The sequence below is a fragment of the Pezoporus occidentalis genome, unplaced genomic scaffold (assembly GCF_034315485.1).
Source record: "Pezoporus occidentalis ecotype Australia unplaced genomic scaffold, CSIRO_AGI_Poc_V1 ctg186, whole genome shotgun sequence".
Classification (NCBI taxonomy): domain Eukaryota; kingdom Metazoa; phylum Chordata; class Aves; order Psittaciformes; family Psittacidae; genus Pezoporus; species Pezoporus occidentalis.
In genome coordinates, this window is record NW_026913704.1 from 953,105 (window position 1) to 972,989 (window position 19,885).

Genomic DNA, 19,885 nt, shown 5'->3' on the forward strand with positions numbered 1-19,885 from the left:
CGGCGGCGGGGGGGCGGGCGCGACGGCGGCGCTAGGGCCGCGCGTGGCGCGGGCCCGGAGGTGGGGTAGCTGCCGCCGCCCCGCTCGCCGCCAGTCGCGGGGAGACCGCTCCGAAGTGAGGAGGAGGCGCCACCGCCGCCCGAAGTTTGGCCGCGCCGCCGGAGACCTCCGTGCCGCAGCCCCGGACAGGGGCGCGAACCGCCGCTCTCCCCGCCCCTCATGCCGCTGCCGCCGGCGCCCCGAGCGGGGACACCCTCGCCCTGAGCGGCTGTGGTTGCGGGCGGGGAGCACCTGCGCCGTTCCCGCTTCCGCGGCGATGAGCTGCTCGCCAGCATACCGTCCGCCGCCTCGCCGTGCGCCGAAGGAGAGCGGCAGCCCGCCCGCCCAGACGCCCGCCTGCACCGCCGCGCACTGCCCGCCGCTCTCGCACCGCCAAACTTCGACGCCGACAAGTGCCTAGGGACGGCGGCGGCCCCCGCTGAGACCCTGCGCCCCTCCGGCAACTTTTCCCGGGGGAAGCAGCTCCCTCGCTCGACCCGCGGCGTCTCATGCCGCCGCCGCCGCCGCCGAGGGACCCCCCGCGCGTCCCGGCTCCCTGCGGTGAGTACCGCCCGCAACTCCGCGTACCCCGGGACGGGACGAGTGGGGCCGCGCGGTGCGGAGCGGGGGATACGCGTGTGCGGAGCGCGTCAGGGTACCGTTCTCCCTCGCGGAGGCGCGGACCGAGGGCGGATTGGCGCGGGCCGCGCGCCCCCTGCCGCCCGCGCGTAGCGCAGCGCGGCGCGGCCGGGCCCGGGCGGGGCAGTACCTGCGCGGCCGTCTGCTCCGCCGGAGATGGAACTCTAGCCGGGCCGCGGCGCGCAGCCGGTGGAAGAGCAGTGAAGCGCGAGGAGAGGGCGTTCCTCACGGCCGCTCCCGCCCCGCAGCGCGGATTTTTCCGCGGGGGAGGAGCGAGGAAGATCAAAAGTCCCATTTGACAGCTGGGCGGGGTGGTGGGAACATCCCCGCCGGCCGAGGAGCAGCGGTCAGGTCGTTGGTACTCAACCTGGAAACAGTTCCCTCGTTGCATCGGAAATTGCGGTCGGCTTTACTAGACGCTGACACGCACACCCCACACAACCCGAACCCCTAAGGAAACCCCACGCGGTGGGGAGCAGCGCAGATCGGCCAAACCTGATAAAACTGATGCTTTTGTATTCTCAAAGTTGGTGCATGTGCGTTTTGGACTTCTGCTGAATATACTTTTGTTGTTCTGCAATCAACTTTTCAGTATTCCGGATCGGATGTGCCAGGAGCCAGTCTCACTTCTGCAGAGTTGTTAGCAGAGACAGTGAGTGAAACAAACGGTGGAAATGCTTTTAAAGAGGGAATAAATCACTCTCTTGCCTAAGGATGATGCGGTTGAGGTTGAGAAGCTGTGGCCTGGGCAGCCCGTCGAGGGGAAGAAAACCACAGTAGAACTTTCCCCGGCTTGGTTTTTTTTTTGGTGTGTGAGGGTTTTGTTTTGTTGTGTTTTTTTTTAATTGGCCAAAAACCAAAGGTTGATTTCTGGCATATTTCTGGAGCTTTAAAGGATGTTTACCAGAGAGTTTCCAGCATTTACTGGGAATATCCTCATAGAGTCCTGGACTTTGCCATCAACCGTCAGCCCTGTGACACTGATGAGAAGTGGCCCCAACTTTCTAGCTACGTATGTAAAACCTGGCAATAGCACAGAACAAATTCAGGGTCTGGTAGGCATTCGTCTTCATTGAGTTCTGAGGCTAAGAACTTGCAGTTAGAAAGTCGTCAGCTTGCACCACAACTTGAAAGCTTAGTAGTCCTGTACACTGGATATATTGCCTGAGGAACAGGTATTACTGTAATGAGGGAGAAAAGTAATGACCAAAAAACCTGCGGCTGCCCCAGCTGCTAACTTGCATTCTGAGAATGCAAGGTACAGAACTAGGTACAGAGCTATTTAAGGCAATAAACCACAATTATAAAGATTCTAGAGGAAAAACGTAAAGCAGCTCTGTACAAAGGCTCTAAAATTTAAATTGCTGAAGTGCTTTTACTCCATATGCTGACAGCTGATGCTAGCCGGCAAGTAATGGCAGCAGTAGCATGAGGTGTCATTCAGCAAGGAATGATGTGGGAAAACCGGAAATATTTTAAGTGTAGTGCCAAATCCCAGTATTTTGGTAGCAGAATGCTATATTTTAGTTTCTTCAGCCGATAGGTATCGACATTTTACGTTCCTCCTGAGGCAAAGAAATCTTTTTTTGCTAAATAATTAAGTAAGCTAGATAAAAATAGAACCTAAACTTTGTTCAGAGTCCAAAGGCACCACAGAAATTGTTTGTAATATACTGTATTTCATACAAGTATTGACAGAAAGCATATAGAAAATTATTGAATATAGGTTCACTTCTTGTTTGCATTGATGGATAATTTTGCGCTTATAAAAGGGGTTGAGTAGTTTTTTAAAATCTAGGAGCTTTGTATGTACCAGGTTCTCAAGTTGTCTGTGTGTATAGCAAGGTATAAAACATTGAGAAGTTATTAGATGTAAGTTGCAGGTATGAGGATTAGTTCTGTTTTGCAATACACATTATTTTGTATGTTCTAAACAGACTTAAATAATTAATAGCTGGGAGCAGACACAACGGCTCTTTTACTTGGGCTTGATTAGATACGCTCAGCTGCTGAAGCCCTTAGGGATACAAACTTGAAACATGTTTCCTTTGGGAGAAACTGTTCTGCAGGCGCGGGTGTTGGGAGATGACAGCCAGAGTGCCCTGCCGTGCTTTGTGCGTTTAAGCCGATTCTCGTCAGACTGCCATGCATTATAACAACTGGTTTTGGCTCTCGCTCTTACTTGTGTGTGGTGGCAGCTACGCTTTCTCCAATGCATGGTCTGTGATTGCTTGTTATTTTATTACCTCCTTCGCTTACCTGCTGTTTTGGCCAAGAGGGAGGCCGGGAGCCCCCTTTATGGTTTACACAGCGGCTTCCCAGCAGGGAGCTCGGGCAGGGTATCTAGCCAACCCAGTTTGTGCAGAGGGAGTTATTTGGAAAGGGGGTGGATTCTCACTATGGTGGAAGGAGGCAGAGAAGGAGTGTTTGCTAACAACCCCTGATGAGATCTGAAGTTCTTCAGTGGCACCGATTCTGCTGAGACATGTTTTATCTGGTCTGTAAAGGGGGTACCTGCTCAGGCTGCTGAATTAAAATGCAGTGTGAGGTGTGACTTAACCCACCTGGAAAGGGATGTGGGTGCTCAGCACTGCCTTCACAGCTGGTTTGAGTTTGGAGGTCAGCTGCGTGCAACTCCTCTCAAGCAGCTCTAACATACACTCTGTGGCTCGTATGCCCAGCACTTTGCAGATGGAGAGGTTCTTTGGGCGAAGGCAGGGAAAGCAGAAGTGCTTTCAGCACTTTTGCCTCTCCAGTACCTCCCAGTGTTTTCTATATTGCAGAGGCTATGACCCATAGGAATGTCCAGTGCCCAAAACACCCTGTAGTTCATACCACTGTTGCTCCACAAAAGAGGAATGGGCTTTGAAAGCTTTTCATACATTAGCTAATGTCCTGCCAGCCTTTGCCCTCAGTCAGTAAGAACACTGCTCCCTGTTTGCTATCCCCATGGGCCACCAAAACCCATGGTGTATGACTAGCAGAGCACCATGAGGTTCAGGGGGTCGGAGCACTGGACATTAGTTATCCCCAGTTTGTTGGATTGCTTTTTCATAAGGCCAAACACACAGGCATTACCGGGAAGGAAAACATCTCTTAGTGTTGCCCACAGATAGCAGCTTAGAGCTACATAACTGATACAGCTGTATACTTCAGTAGTGTTATTCTAAGCATTTTTTTTTTTTTTTACAGAGCCATTCAAATAGATGTGTCCTTAGCAATAGAGCACACAAATGTAGAATGCATATCGTGAGTGACTCTGCAGGAATAAATATAAGCAAGAGAAATCATATAGCTCCATCAGAAAAAAAAAAAAACAGAACAGGATCCTTAATGTGCTTTGGTCAATATCTTTCCCTGTATCAATGTGAGCTCATTAAAAGAAGATACTGCAGACTAACTGAGCCATGCTGTATTAGTTCTTGCCAAAGCTTGACATTTTTAATACATTAATAATATGTCTGTAATGTAATGGAAAACTATTAATCAGAACTGGTTATATGCCAGAAATTTAAGCTATAATTGGCTGCTTCTTGTCAGGAATGTCTGTTGTACACTGCTACACCTGCCTAATGCTCAGATGTCTTGCACTCCTCTGCACTTTTTCTTTGTCAGTGCACTAAATTCGGTCGATGTTATAGTCTATAATTCTGTGTAACGACCATCATTATGACTGGCTTACTTTAATGAGAATTCGTTATATGGGAAGTATTTCAGTGCAGTGTGTTAAGGTGGTGGCTTGCTTCACATTATTTTAGTTCCATGCAGTCCTGTTTGTTAGTGGTTCTTAGTCTCAGCAGTTATAAAAGGTTACAGGTAACTGAAGAGCTAGCAAGGAAGATGTTGAAAGAAAACAGATCTGTTTTTTCCTGAATATACAGGCTTGTAGTCTAAGGATAATTAAAGTCAGTAACTTCTTATTTGTACACAGAAACATGATATTCACCTACTGTTTATTCCAGCTATGACCTAGCATTCTCCAATATAGAGTGTGTTTTGATTTGTCACAAATTTAAAATAATTTCTCTCTTTTTTTTTTTTAGCAGAGTAGTTGTTTCTCTTTTGTATAATAATTGTTCTAAGCTATGGGGTTTTGTTTGGTTGACTGTGGCTTTTTTCTCCCCTGCGAAATAGTAAAATACATTGGACAGGACTAATAGGAAAGACTATGAGGTGTCTTTAGGATGACATGTAAAGTGTTCTCTGAATTCCTGAATTCCAAGACAATAAGTAAACATTCCCACTGAAAACAAAAAAAAAAGAATGTAAGGTCACTATAAAACCAGTGGTACTACACAGTACGCTTCTTAGAAAGATTTAATTTAGATATTTCTGCTTTTGTGCAGAAAATTCAGATTTAAACTTAAAGATGTGTGAACTAATTGAGAATTGCTATTGCATGGAAATACAGATATTCTCTGCCTATTCTGATAAAATATGAGAGTTGTATGGTAACACTTGATAAAATTAATATAATGGAAAATTGCATTTACATCCATACGGCAATTATTGTAAATTACTTCGCTATGGAAACACAATTCAGCCATCTGTTGGCATTTCATAGTGTCTGTAGTTTAACTCAGCTTAAGATGAAGCATTATTTAAATATATGGGGAGGCTGCTTGCAAATAGCTAAGGAGCTCACCAGGTCACATACCACTTCCCATGGTTTTGAGGTATAGAAGGGTTCATAGCACTGAGCATAATTAAAAAAACTAGGGACAAGCAAAGGGGGCTGCAGAGAGTGGTAACTTACAGTTGTTTCTTAACATCTGTCTGATGGGTTTGCTTAGATTTTGTCATCCAGACAAAAAGAATTCAGACGTGCTGCAGCAGCTGGCTGGAATCCTACTCCCGCAGAGAGCCCAGCACCCAGGCTCCCCATCTTCAGCTGGCATGGGCTGACACCAGGCACAGGCTGAGAGAAATGAGTTGGAGTTCCTAGCCCTTGTTTCCCCTTTCTGTGATTAGGGTACTTACCCTGGCTTTGCAGTCTCCCTCATTCATAGTTTATATTTTGCCTGTATTTTTTAGGATATGCATATTTTAAGTCATAAGAGCCTAGGTTTTTGTACATGTAATAATATAATTTAGGTGGTACAGACCAAGAGAATTTCTGTTTGTTTTGCTGAAGAGAGGGAAGGGGATGGATCTGCTGTAAAATAAATGCTGAATTTGCAGGTACCTGCACCCCAAAACCTAGGAAACTAAGATGCAGGAGTGGTAAGCATCCTTATAATAAGCTACAAATAAACCATTATCTTTATCAGTAGTTTGTCCCCAGTGTGATCAGTAAATCACAGTTCAAAGGGGAAAAAAGAAGTGCAAAGCGCTTCCAATGCTAATGAGAAACTTCAAGGAAACAGAAGTGTGTGCTTACAATATCTTTGTTACTTTTCCAAAAGCTCTTTTGGAGCTCACTGAGGTCCTCTTGCCAAGACACCATCTGTACCTGGTAGTCCTGTTACCCATCTCTGTGTCACTTTAATAAAAGAGCCTTCCTGCTGCTGCCCCGCAGCACTGGGCTGCGTGCTCCCCTGCCTGCCTGCCTACATGATCTGGGCAATAGTCTGAGTTCAGTACATTGCTCTCTGGTTTTGCTATGTTGAAAATACAGTTTTGGAAGCAGAAACTAGTAACTCACCTGGAACATTATAAATCTGTCTTTGTTAAAGAATAGTTAAATCCTTCATGTCAAAATACTTTTCACTGTGAATCATTCTGGTAGTTCGTTCATGCTAGCACAACACCTATGGTAAAGGTTATCCATATTATAGCAATTTGCTTTATATTGCATCAAACCTCCAAAATGTCAACATATCATATATTTTGTAATGCATTGATTCTTGGACAATAACTCTAATTTTTATTGTTTCTAAAAGGGTGCTGGTGCCAGAAAAAAAGAATGATTGATGGGAAACAGACACCAGCCTGCAGACACTCATCCTTTTTCTTCAGATACTGATTTATCAGTGTGTCTGGGCATCCCCTGCAAGCCCTGAACACGGAGGATCACTCAGGGTTATCGACAGTGTAGCGGAAGACCTGCAGCTTCACAAATTATTATCTGCTATTGGACATCTTTTACAAGAAGCCCTGACAGATAAGTTATAAGACAAAGGACAATCACTGCATTGCTGCGAAAGGTTGTCATCGCGGTCTGGGTGGCTCCTACCAAAGTCTTCAACTTAGCGAAGCAAACGCCCGATCCTAATGCTTCACACTTGAGTTGGAACCTATTTTATAAAATATATACATGTATATGTAAACGTATGTATCATCTATAGACTGCACAGACGCCAGTACTGAACATCCTTACGAAGGTGACCTAAAAGGATTTAGAAATGTATTTGTCAAGATTCCTGTCACTTCACGCCCTCTGGGTTACCGTATCCTCTGTGATGCAGCACTACCCTTCCGTGTGGGGACACTATGACGTGTGTAAGACTCAGATTTACACAGAAGAAGGAAAAGTATGGGATTACATGGCCTGCCAGCCGGAAGCCAGGGACATGATCAAATACGTAAAAGTGACTCTGGATCCCCCAGACATAACATGTGGAGATCCTCCTGAGACTTTCTGTGCAATGGTAAGGCGTTCTTTTAATTTTGCTTAATTAGTGGGTATATATTTGTGATAGATGGCTTCAAAACGGAAGCCCTAGAGTGCACATGTAATTATCCAAGAAAATCTACATCGTGTTCCAAATGTGAAAGGTTCTGCTGAGCAAAACGCAGAGCAGTACATTAAGCTGGGCAATGAGGTGTTCTACTTACGGGGACCTAACTTGACTTCATCTAAATTTGATATCTCTTTAGGCCAACTTTTAATAACTCAAAAGCAAGCAGCATAAAACTCCTAGTGCGCTAACCTATAACTGGGGTGTGTTTGATTGGACCACAAAAGACTTGAGTGAATTGGTTCTAATACAAATCACCTTAAAGCATTATAATGTGGTGTAATATTCAGCATAATTTCCAAACTGTTAGAAACTCAAACTACAGAAGCTTAAATACTGGTGATGGGAACTGGTCTGGTGAAGCTTTTCCAGCAAGCCCATGCAGCCACGGGCAGCACTGCTGGAGCATTGCTACTGCACACAGCAGGTGTGTACCAGCAGATCCATACCTGCTTGTATGGACACTGCACCAAGAAACCCCTTCACGCAGGGTCCAGCTCTGCCAGCTACTCACAGCTTTCTTCTTTAACTCAAACTGTAAGCGTTCAAGACAACTAAATAAACAAAGCCAAGGTACTTAATTTACATGCTCCTAAAATTAAAGAACAGGTTTGGAAATGTTGGGCTTGGGAAATAATCGTACAGGTATGAGAAATCAGGCAGACATTGTATATATCAATCTTTTAAAGCCATGCTGCTCGCAAGTGTTTGATAGATTGTGCCGTAAGAGGTCATTGAAGTTAAAATCTTCAACATGTTCATAACTTGTTTCTTCTCACTAACATAGAGAAATTATTTTCTTTGCCATGGAATGTTTCTGCGAAATACCGAGTGGAAAATACAGTATCCTTTAACTAGAAAATTTGTGTTTGAGGTGCTTAACATATGTACCTAGATCTACTAATAAAGTACTGGAAGCTTACATCACATTACCTACATAATTTAGAATTGAAAACCTAGCGAGTTCTGGTAAGTGAAGTTACCATAATTGAGAAAAGGCTACAAGACATTAATTTGCCTGCATACGAATCATCATTGCTGTGTGACAGCATCCCCACAGGAAGGAAATTGGCTTTTAAATGCCTTATGGCATCATTTTTAACCACTACTCTTCTGTAAGGAGTTCAGGTCTGACCACACATACATTTAGGGCATTATGTGCATGCATGCAGCTGCTTCCCACGAACATTAATAGCCACGTGATAAATTGTGGAGCCACGTGAATAAATTATATTCACTGTGAACCTTTGACAGCACCACTTGCTCTCTGCTCTGTAATCCATCTCTGCTGACGTGGCTTTGACACTCTAAACCTCAGAGCAGCTTCAAGCAGCCACTGTTTTAAAACAAATAAAAGCAATGTACCCCATGTAATATGGTCTTTTTTCTGTATCTTGGACTGTATTTTCTCCCTCAGAATAGCAACAGCTGTGATTTAGCCCTCAACCAGTGATGTTTAGTAACTCATCATGTACTGAATAAGAAAAGTTGTTCTTAGTGCAAAAGAAACCAGCAAAATTTTTTTCTTCCTTTTAGTGCAGATAAACACTGAAGCAGTAATTTTTTAAGTTTCTGAAGGCCTTGGTTATCAGCCTTGTCTCTAGTCAGAATAATGATTTTAAACAAAAGACATTTTAAAAAACAAATAAAATGGTGTCAGACCTCCCCTGAAAATGTTTGACCTAGCAAGGTCCCTAATGCTGTGATGGGGGATGGAAATTTGCATGAAATGACCTGAGGTTACAGCTGTACCTGGCTTGCTGCTTAAGCCCTTAAGATGCAGAAGGCCACCAGAATCCTGACACAAGAACTAGAGAAAGTGGAAGAACTGGGGAGAAGGACAGTGCTCATGAGTATCTGTATTTAGTGATGTGAATGTAGAGTGATTAACTCCTACATGATAAGCTGTTGTATTTGCTTTAAGTATAGATGTATATTGTGCATAAACACTATATTCAGATATGCATTGTTAATTAGGAAATCGGTAATTAGGAAAGTGACAGAAATGCTTGATGTTCCTGAAGTACTGCACAGCGGCAGAGCGCTCTCATTCCTAAAAATGCTTTATGTCTATCTCTACTTCTATGTGTAGAAATTACATTTTTCCTTCCAAATGAGGTTTTACATATTTTTAGGGAAGAGCCTTTGGCATTTCCTAGTGAGATCTTTTATTTTTGTGCTTAATTTTATGTTTAGACATTTAGTTAAGAAGATAGCAACGACATACTTGGAGAAGCTGGGCAGTGAAAAAGAGTGCATTCCTGTTAGGCATGTTCTTGCACTATAAAAAAATCCCAGAATTAAATGACAGAGATCCAAAGGTTTCTTCTCAGCATGGCAAAGTGCTGAACTGACTTATATAAATGCTTGAGTTTATTGTTGTGAGTATTGGATTTTTTCATGCTAAACGTGTGTACCAGTGTTTTGTTATTGAAATCAGGTTAACAAGATCAGGGCCCTTTCAGATATCATAACAATAAGGTACCAAAGAGCTGAGACTGCTTCTGCAGGAAGAGGAGGAGGAGGTTGACACAGCCTTTCATCAGGCATGGTAATTTTCTGTCCACTACTACTATGTGGACTAAGATACTAGCTGTTGAATTTGTGTCAGCTATTAGTGTAGCGTAGATTATACCCCTGAAACACAAAGAGAATGAGAGTCCCAGGTCCTGCTGGGAGATTATGGTAAAATCTAAAGCAGTCTGTGAGAAGGTGATGGTAATAGTTTGGAATAACACACAATGTAATCATGCATTGCAATGCGTACATGCATACAGTAGAGATGAGATGGGCAGTAAAATTTGCCTCCTACTTACTTCTGTATATTCCCTATGGAATTAAATGTTCTTATGAGTCCATTATGAATTTTTTACTCCGTGAGCTTGTTTAGTTGACAGACCAGATAATGAAGTTTTGTACATTCAGATTTGTTGCAAAAAACAACACTATTCTAGTGGTAGTTAAACCTAGCATGTGGCAGCTCACCACTTGTAAGTACCTTTGGGTCATCCCTCCAGGACAGCATCCATAGGTATTACAGGGAACATGTAGCTGGAAAACTATCCAACAATAGCTTCTATGCAATCTATTCTGAATATAACATTATAGTTATAGTATTGAACTCATGAGATTATTCTGAAATCTCAAACCCTTGGAAACCTACAATTATGTGAGAGTTTCAGCTTTCATTTAAGCATCATCTTTATTTTCCTAGTCCTTCCAGTTGCAGAGAAAAGTTTGAAATGAAACCAAGAAACTCCAAAAGCCAAATAAGTAGCCCTCCAAATTATTTTGCGTTTAAAATCTCATAATCATTTTAGAAGTCACTCAGGCTTTTTAGGGCTTGGTAAAGGATCTAGCTTGAGAGGAGAGATGCAGGGAAGAAACATATAAGCAAATGAGTGGCTTAGAGCAGTCAGCATAGCAGTTTCTGGCCATGGAGTTGCTCACGTGTGTAAGGAGGACATGACAGCATCCTTCCCCAACAGGTAGTACTTCTGCCTGTGGAATAACCAGCCGCTGACAGAGGGACTTGACTGGTCATCTCTGGGTTCCCTGTATGTTTTAAAGCAGTCCCTAGCTACATAGAGTGAGGCATACACACCGGCAGAAAATGCATGTCTGCTTTCTGTGGCATTTCTTCAAGGAAATTTGGCTGTCCCAGAGTTGGACTGGATGATCACGGCATTTGAGCCAGCATGACCATTCCTGTGAGTTTGTAATTCATGAACTTCAAGCATTTGGCAGTGTAAGAGCGTATCTGGCACCATATGCTTACACTTAGTTGGCCTGGGAGGAGAAGGAAGGGGAAGGTGAAGAGAGAAGAGACAGAAGCTACTTAATGTTTTCCAAACTGCAGGATTCACTTTACAGAGATAGCGTAAGCAAATTTTTCAGTACCCTAGGGATGCTGGTTCTTACAGCCTGCAGCATTTCAGTTTACAAAACATATCTGCCTTAAATCCCAGGGAGTAACTAACGGTGATATCGTCTACTTCATTCTTTGTGAGCACTTGTTACAATTTCACAAAACTCTGTCCAGTTATAAAATGAAACAAGTCTGACTTTTAAAGACTGCCACTATCTTGTGCCCTTGAAGAACAGTGCATAGGTGACTTCTGACTTCTTTGTTTCTAAAACATAGCAATCCTACCACCCCAAAGTCGCCCTTGCATGCGCTGGCCCCTGTGCTGAAATCCAGGCTTAGCATAGGGTTTGCATCCAAACCTTAGCCAGGATTACTGTAAAAATTCACCACCAAGTTAACCAGGAGACTCCTAGTGGCTATTGCTGTAATCGGCAAACTGAGATGAATTCACCTTACCAAGCTGTGTTTGTGGCTAAAACAGCTACATAAAAATACAATTTTCTGCTTATGTTTAGACCAGCTATCATAACACCATCCCACATCCCAGTGGCTAAAAAATGGTGAAATTATCATTAATTATCCATTGCCTGCAGCTAATTTTCTTCTAGGTTAAATAGAAGCTCAAAAAGCAGCCTACAGACGGGAGTCCTGTGCATTTGTACAATTTATAGAGCAGAAATGCTGATGACAATAGAAATTTGAGCCCTTGAGTGCTACTCTGTATTTCATAGCCAAATCAAAACTAAATTAAGAAATAAAGATTATTAAAAAGTCTTCTGTGCATGTAATTCTTGCATAATATTATGAGGTGGACATTAAATTCTTCCCTCCAAGACTTTCAGAATCATTAATATATGCTTAATTACAAATAGGCTCATATTGCTTAAAAGAAGGAAAATGCTCCATAGTGTAGTTGGTGATACCATTATTATGTTTACTGAAATAAATAAATGATCAGATATTCTTCTGAGTAACATATAAATCAAAAATGAGAAATAAAAATGTATTTTTGGAAGCATTTTGGCATGCATACATGCACTGTTGGGCAAGACATTTGAAATCATAGTTGTATATTTTAAAAGTATATGCAGCTCAAAATTATTGCAGATTTTATTTACAATACCTGCATTCATCAGTTTTGGACTTTTTTGAGCACATTTTATTAATAGAAGTGTTGCTTTGTCGTTGTTGGAAATAACCTTATTTTTCAGGGAACAGAGTTCTTATTTTGCTATTTCCTTGTAAGTTATTTGATATTTCGTTTCATTTCTATACTGCAAAACCTATAAGATGAGCTACAGCTCCCCTACCCTTTCTTCTCTCCCCTGCGTAGGACAGGACATCTACACCACCACATGACTGTTCCCATCGAAGCGCCACTTTGGTCCTTAATTTCCAGCCTCAGACTGGAGCAGCTATCAGGACAAAAGGAATGTGAGAAGCTCATACGATGCCCTTTTCCTCTGCTGCTCCCCCTGCTCCCTCCCACTGGTCAACACAGAGGCAACAGCTTACCTGTGCCTTCAGTAGCAGCCTGCTTGCAGACACTTCAAAGGCATCTCATTTATTGGACCTCCAGGGAAAGGAGTTCTTAGTTTCATAAAAAAGAAAAAAATGGGTATACTTAATGAGAGTAGGAATAATAAAAAAAATGTAAAATAAATTTGTTTGGTAAGTTTTCTTCCAAGTGGAAGCAATCTAAAAATTAATATTTTCTCATAAATCAAAACTGATAATTGCCACTGAAAGAGATTTGCATTTTATTCATTATCACACATGAAGATTGCCCAGTAAATCATTAACAAAACCCCATCCAGTTGTTTTTTTCTCCTCAGTTACACTTTGGCTGCTGGAATGGTTTCAAACCTTAAACAAAGCAAAAGCACGCCCACAAAGTACTTAAGTTGTTAAAAATATTTTGGGGTAAAACAGGCTTCCTAAGCGAAGTCAAGGGCTTCTACTTATTCTCAGTTGCAGAGTTTTAAGGCACATATAACTACTATGTATACAAATGCATCCTTTTAACAAGATGTATATTTTATAAACACACGTCATGGAGACTGCTTAACAGCTGTGTTTAACACCACCTTTGTTCCATTTGGTACGTGATCTCCTATTATTTTTCTTTTCCCTGAAGTTAGCTGGAAATACAGGACATTTGTAGCTAACACATTGATCAATTTATTGGAATAACAGTTGATCTTACAAAACAAGGGCTCACTGGGGGGAGATGGAGGCTCTGCTGATGTGGTTCTCTCAAATACCTCAGCTGCTGTCCCTCCCTGCTGCTCTCAGCACCTTGGACTCCGCAAAGCACCTTCCTGCACTAGCAGAGGAGGGTATCCGTGTGAAGCTACCCAAGTACTCTGCCATAATTCAGGCTTTTGGTCTTGTTTGGGTGTGGAAACAGCAATTTTATAAGGAAGTAAGCAGCTTCTGCTGTAAAATGGATACTCTGACATTCACAGGGAATCTGAATGGATTGCTGCCAATGCGGCTGGACCACAAATGTCTCACTCAAAAGCACCTTTGCCGTCTTTCTCAGTAAAATAACACTGCCTTATAAATAAAATCTTCAGCAGCAATGTATTGTAATTTGAACCTCTTGTGGTAAGGCAGGGGAGATCTCGAGACTGTGGCTCACTGCAGGGAGGCTCTTGTAATAAGATTTGTTGGGATGCAAAGAAACAATGCAGTAAAGCAACATCTCGACCAGCACTCCTCATTTGGGTAGGACAGTGCATCCCACCCCACCTTCCCAGGCTGAGAGGAGGCAGCAGCAGGTGACCCTCTGCCTTCTCTGCTAGAAACCCTGAACTGAGATATTTTCCCAGCAGAGGTAAGTCCTCCTTTCAGCAGAGTGACCTTTGCTTTCTAATCCAGCGGTGTCATGCAGTCAGCCTGGAGGAGAGGTGGTGCAGGATCGACCCCTCAAGGGGAGCAGCTGGTTTACTTTCACATGTTTCAGTCACAAGCTCCATGCCTTGTGGTCCCAAGTGAGCTGTGCAGCATTAGGCTTTCCACACTGCTCTCTCATTTTAAGGACAGTGTACAAGGAGTGTGATATTATATTTCCTCCCACTGTGATGGGCAAGTCTCAAAGTGCAAACTTTGAATTTACTTGGCAGAACTGAGCAGAGCTAGTTTTATGCTGCTGAGGTTTGTCCAAATTTTCTGGACAAACATATTTTTCCTCTTTCATTTACTAACTGTATGTCTCTAAACACCAAAGATTCATTTTTCTTTCTTGCAGGGCTTGTACTTTTTAACAGCTAAGAATCACTGAAAACCAAATGCGGGTTCCTGAGGCACTTCCATATACTAAAATTTAGATTGGTAAGCATCTTAGTTGAAATAAAGCCAAGTGAACTCAGCCGAGAGTTCTGGAAACCCTGTGTACATCAGGACAACTGTTCTGGTTAGCAAGCTCCCCTGGAGTCCTTCGAGAACGCAGATGTCAATAAGATGACTTCCCAATAATGATTTTAACATTTAAGTCTTTATGTCCTATATACAGCCCAAGTCACCCACTGCAAACATTTACATCCACAGTATTCTGCTGAAGCACTCAAGAAAAAAAAAAAACGTACTGAGGTGATAATCAGGCTTTCATTCCTTCTGCCATGGAGCAGAGGGGGAGAAATCCAGGCAAGCATTAGCAGTCCCTGTTGACAAAGTATAGAAATTACCCATCTCCTTATAGGGAGGTGAAAGCCTGTCATTTGTTTTTATCCACAGAGTTTAGAAAGGGCTAAATTTGTGAGGGCTGCTGAACTTTAGTATGAGTACCGCTGCTGGGTTTTGGGGCTTTGTTTTTTTTTGTTGTTGTTGTTTGGTTTGTTTTAAACTGATACTGTTTTGCCAAAGCTGCAATTTCCAATACATAAAAACCCCACATACCTCCTGGTAGAACCAGGTAGGAGATCTGTTAAACCAAATATTTAACTTCTTTTCCTAGGCCTGTAAGCACTATCTAGATACTCAAAAATAATCTCACTACTCAAAAAATAGGAAGTAGTTCTGTAGCTGATTTACTTGTAGAAACAATGGCTGTGGATGCATGTTTTGGGTATGGAAGTTGATGTTTTCACAGGTCACTTGCAGTGGCACCATCTTGATTTACAAATAAAAATATAGCTAGGGACACAAAAATCCCTGACACTGAGCTGGCGTGGCAATGCACCTAAGTAATTTCATGTAGCTTTGATGTTTGCTGTATTTTATTTTCTGTAAAATGGCTTGCTTTCTTTTTTTTCTAGTTCTTTAGGCAGATTGTTTATAGGAAATTTAGTAATAGAAAAGGAGAGGAAAGAAAACGGCACAAATGAATTTTAATTATATTTATTGCAAGCAAGAAATTGTAGCATTGAGATGTTTCATATTGGGCTTCAGCCCAGAGAGAATTCTGGTACCTAAGTAGTTGTAAAACCTTTAAAAGAGGACACCGTTATGATGGGAGGAGCGTTCCCTTACATGTGCATAACTGTGTCTTTCCAACATCCTGGTGCATTTTCGATTTTTATCTGTAAAACTGTCAGGAGCCATCATTTTAACTCATCAATTTGCTTTTTACCATCTACACCTGCTCATAAGGCTCTTTCCTCCAGTGGAAACTAGAAAGAGCTACTTGTGGATGACATTTACAAATGACTTGTGGGGGGAATAGCAGGCAACTACACAAAGAGCCCTCATCTTCTAAAAACAACAATGTGCATAGCTATAGAAAAAAGTACAGGATGTAATCTTCTGACTGCTAAAAGAACTTTTCAACTTTTTGCATGTGATATTTTCCCCATCTATTTTTATCGCAGACTTGCAGACTCTGACATGCCTCTTGGCTTCCTTGACCATATGGATCTGCCAAACAGTATGAATACTGTAGGGATAGCCTGCAGAAATATCCTAGCAAGGTGCCTTGCTTTGCATGAGTTTGCTCAAATTTACAGAAGCGTTAAGTAATGGGTTTCAGGGGTTTAAGCACTGCAGCATTTCTCACTAAAATTCTGGGGTAGGTTTTTGTCAGCAGTTTGTACCCAAATCCCCCTTTTTTCTGAAATAGAAGCTAGATAAGCTTTAGAAAATAAAAGGTTAAGAACATACAATCTTTTTGTTATCTGAAGCACTGGCTTTGATTTTTAACAAAACATATTCTTTTGTAACAAAAGAGCAGGTAGATGTGAATCATGATGTGTATTTTATACCTTAGTGTCAGACTTCCCATAAACAGGACTTAAAATACGATCTTCCACTGAAATTAATGTTCCCTGTTTAAGTCAACAGAACTTCTGCTGACAGCAATGGGTTGTGTGCCCAAATACTGCTTCCTTAGTAGCGTATATTATCCTCTGGATTGTACCCAGTTTAAAATTCTCAACTGGAAACTTTAAAACCATCTTAAATAAAACCAAAATTAACAGTATGCCTTTATCTTTTCATCTTTTTCTTGCCAGAAGCAATTTCTCTAAAGTTCATTTATTTCCAACTTTTTTCTATTATAAAATTTTTTTATTCATACTCATGCTGGGGTTTGGAGTACTTCATCCTTGTGAGCTGCAGTGCAAGGTTGATTGTCTCTAAGGACAGGACAGGATTTGGTAAATGGGATACCTTTTTATCTCAGTTTCAGTTTTTGCAATGTGGGGGCATGCAAGAATGCACTGAAAGCATTTTTTAGACCTTCTAGCTGGAAAGTGCCAGCTAGAATACATATCGGGGTTTGCATATTAAAATGTAGTATTTTAGCTTTATGCATCTCATGGCTTATGTGTAAATAATTAAAAAGGACGGAAGATTATTATTGAATAATCCTCCCATAGTTCTCCATAATTGCACCGCCATCGGTTGCAGCACTCAACATTAGCTAAGCATCATCATTTATGAACTTCAGGTTTTATAGGTTTAAAAGCAAGGCTCCAAAAAAAAGTTTCCTTTTTTTTTCCTGTTAATCAGAAAATATGAGGTTCTCAGAATAATATTTTGTAAAATTTTAAGCCATAATAGAGAGTATGCCATTTTTAAATGTTAAACAATGGACAAATGGTCGATGCCTGGCATTCGCAGGGGGGTGGTTTGTTTTTGAAGCCACATACTCATTTGTTTTGCCTCCTTCTACAAGTTGTTTCTGCAAGTCTTCAGCTTGTGTAAAGTGGTGAATGTGCATTAAATGGGATGGTGCAACAACAATGAAGCATGTGGCTCCCGTACATCTGGCACTTGTGCCTTCCCTGCTCCCCTCCTGGAGGCCTGCCCTACTCTCCAGCCTTGTTGTAATGGAGGTTCTTGAAAAGGTTGGAGAAAGCTGAAGAGAGAAATGGGTATTTGCTTCAAAGAACACAAGAGCTTGCCTTCCTCCTGCTGGATCTCTGTCTTATCACACTTTAAGGACTCTGGGGCTTGCGAAGCCATCTGTCGTGGTTTAAACCCAGTCAGGTAGCTTGTTCACTCACTCCCAGTGAGTGGTGCCGAGCTGACAACAATCGAGGTCCGTGTCCGTCTCCCCCCCCTGCCTCCCCGCACCGGGGCTCTCCCCTTCCCGGCTCCCGGAGGAACGGGGAGGAGGATCGAGAGAGTGCAACTCCTACGGGTTGAGACAAAAACAGTCCAGCAACAAATCACCACCGCTACTATCAGCTACAACAATGATAAGGGAAAATAACAAGGGAAGAGAATACGATACCACCGGCCAAGAGAAACGAGCTCCACCCCGAAACCCCTGTCCTTCCGGGTAACTCCCAGTTACCCCTCACCCCGGGCATGACGTGCTGTGGTATGGAATACCTCCCCGGCTAGCCCGGGTCAGGCGCCCCGTCTCTGCTTCCTCACAGCCTCCCCTCCTCCCTGGCAGAGCATGAGCCTCACAGAGTCCTTGGTCAGGGTAAACATCACTTAGCAACAACCGAGAACATCGGCTTCACCAACACTGTTCTCAAACTGGAAGTCAAAACACAGCACTGTACCAGTTAACACAAAGGAAAAACATGACTGCCACTGCGGAACCCAGGACATTATCCACCCCTTATTCCATACCATTCACGTCGTGCTCAGATCCCACATTTTTCAATACACCATCGCTCTCCCACATATATACATCCATATACATACAGACCAAGAGGAAAAATCATTTTCTTAGTGCATGGACCAATCCCTATAATGCTGCCGAGTCCATTCGGTCCATGATGTTCAAAGTTCATTCTCTGTTGGGATGATGGCTGGAGGGAAGTCAGGGCCAGTCGCTGGTGACCTGGAGACATCTAGTTGATGGGCTATAAAAGCATTACACAGCAGGCAACAGCATACAATTGAGTTCACTGGCTGTTTTCCCCTAAAATCAAATCCCCTTGAGGTATACATCGGACTTCCCCATCTTCCCGCATTACCCACCAAGTATATCCAGGTCCCTGAGCAAAAGCAATCCCACGAGTGGGTTTGCCTTTACCTGAAGCAGGAATTACCCAGACTGTCTTTCCCAGCAAATTCTTCATATGCACCACGGGAACTTTGTCCCCCTCTACAATATGTAACAGTTCTGACTGGGCTGGGCCAGCCCTGTTGGCAGATCCTCTGGTGTTGACCAACCAGGTGGCCTTTGGTAAGTGTGTATCCCAATGCTTGAAAGTTCCCCCACCCATCGCTCTCAGTGTAGTTTTTAACAGTCCATTGTACCGTTCGATTTTCCCAGAGGCTGGTGCATGGTAGGGGATGTGATATACCCACTCAATGCCATGCTCTTTGGCCCAAATATCTATAAGGTTATTCCGGAAATGAGTCCCATTGTCTGACTCAATTCTCTCTGGGGTGCCGTGTCGCCACAAAATTTGTTTCTCAAGGCCCAGGATGGTGTTCCGGGCAGTGGCATGGGGCACGGCGTATGTTTCCAGCCACCCGGTGGTTGCTTCCACCATGGTAAGCACATGGCGCTTGCCTTGGCGGGTTGGTGGCAGTGTGATATAGTCAATCTGCCAGGCCTCCCCATATTTATACTTCAACCATCGTCCTCCATACCAAAGAGGCTTTAACCGCTTGGCTTGTTTAATTGCAGCACATGTTTCACACTCATGAATAACCTGGGCAATAGTGTCCATTGTTAAGTCCACCCCTCGGTCACGGGCCCATCTATATGTTGCATCTCTGCCCTGATGGCCTGAAGTGTCATGGGCCCACCGGGCCAAAAATAATTCACCTTTACGTTGCCAATCTAAGTCCATCTGAGCCACTTCAATCTTAGCCGCTTTATCCACTTGTTGGTTGTTCTGGTGTTCCTCAGTGGCCCGACTCTTGGGTACATGGGCATCTACATGACGTACCTTCACCACCAGGTTCTGCACCCTGGCAGCAATATCTTTCCACAGTGCAGCAGCCCAGATGGGTTTACCTCTGCGTTGCCAGTTGCTCTGCTTCCACTGCTTCAACCACCCCCACAGGGCATTTGCCACCATCCATGAGTCAGTATAGAGATAAAGTACTGGCCACTTTTCTCGTTCAGCAATGTCCAGGGCCAGCTGGATGGCTTTCACCTCGGCAAACTGACTCGATTCACCCTCTCCGTCAGCAGTTTCTGCAACTTGTCGTCCAGGACTCCATACAGCTGCCTTCCATCTCCGATGTTTTCCCACAATACGGCAAGAGCCATCAGTAAACAAGGCATACTGCTTTTCACTTT

The 19,885-nt window shown here is 43.2% G+C and overlaps 1 protein-coding gene across 7 annotated transcripts in view; it reads left to right on the forward strand.

Annotated features, from left to right (window-relative positions):
• Positions 1–858: 858 nt before the first annotated feature.
• Positions 859–19,885, forward strand: part of NTNG1 (netrin G1) — a 176,951-nt gene continuing 157,924 nt past the window's right edge. For 3 of the 7 annotated variants that reach the window (XM_062615914.1, XM_062615912.1, XM_062615913.1), the window contains exons 1-2: positions 862–1,474; positions 6,561–7,268. In XM_062615914.1, coding sequence (XP_062471898.1) covers positions 7,023–7,268 — 246 coding nt within the window. In that variant the 5' untranslated portion in view covers positions 862–1,474; positions 6,561–7,022. Of the gene's footprint in view, positions 1,475–6,560; positions 7,269–19,885 lie in introns of all 7 variants that reach the window. The other 4 variants (XM_062615917.1, XM_062615911.1, XM_062615915.1 and 1 more) reach the window with 4 other exon arrangements.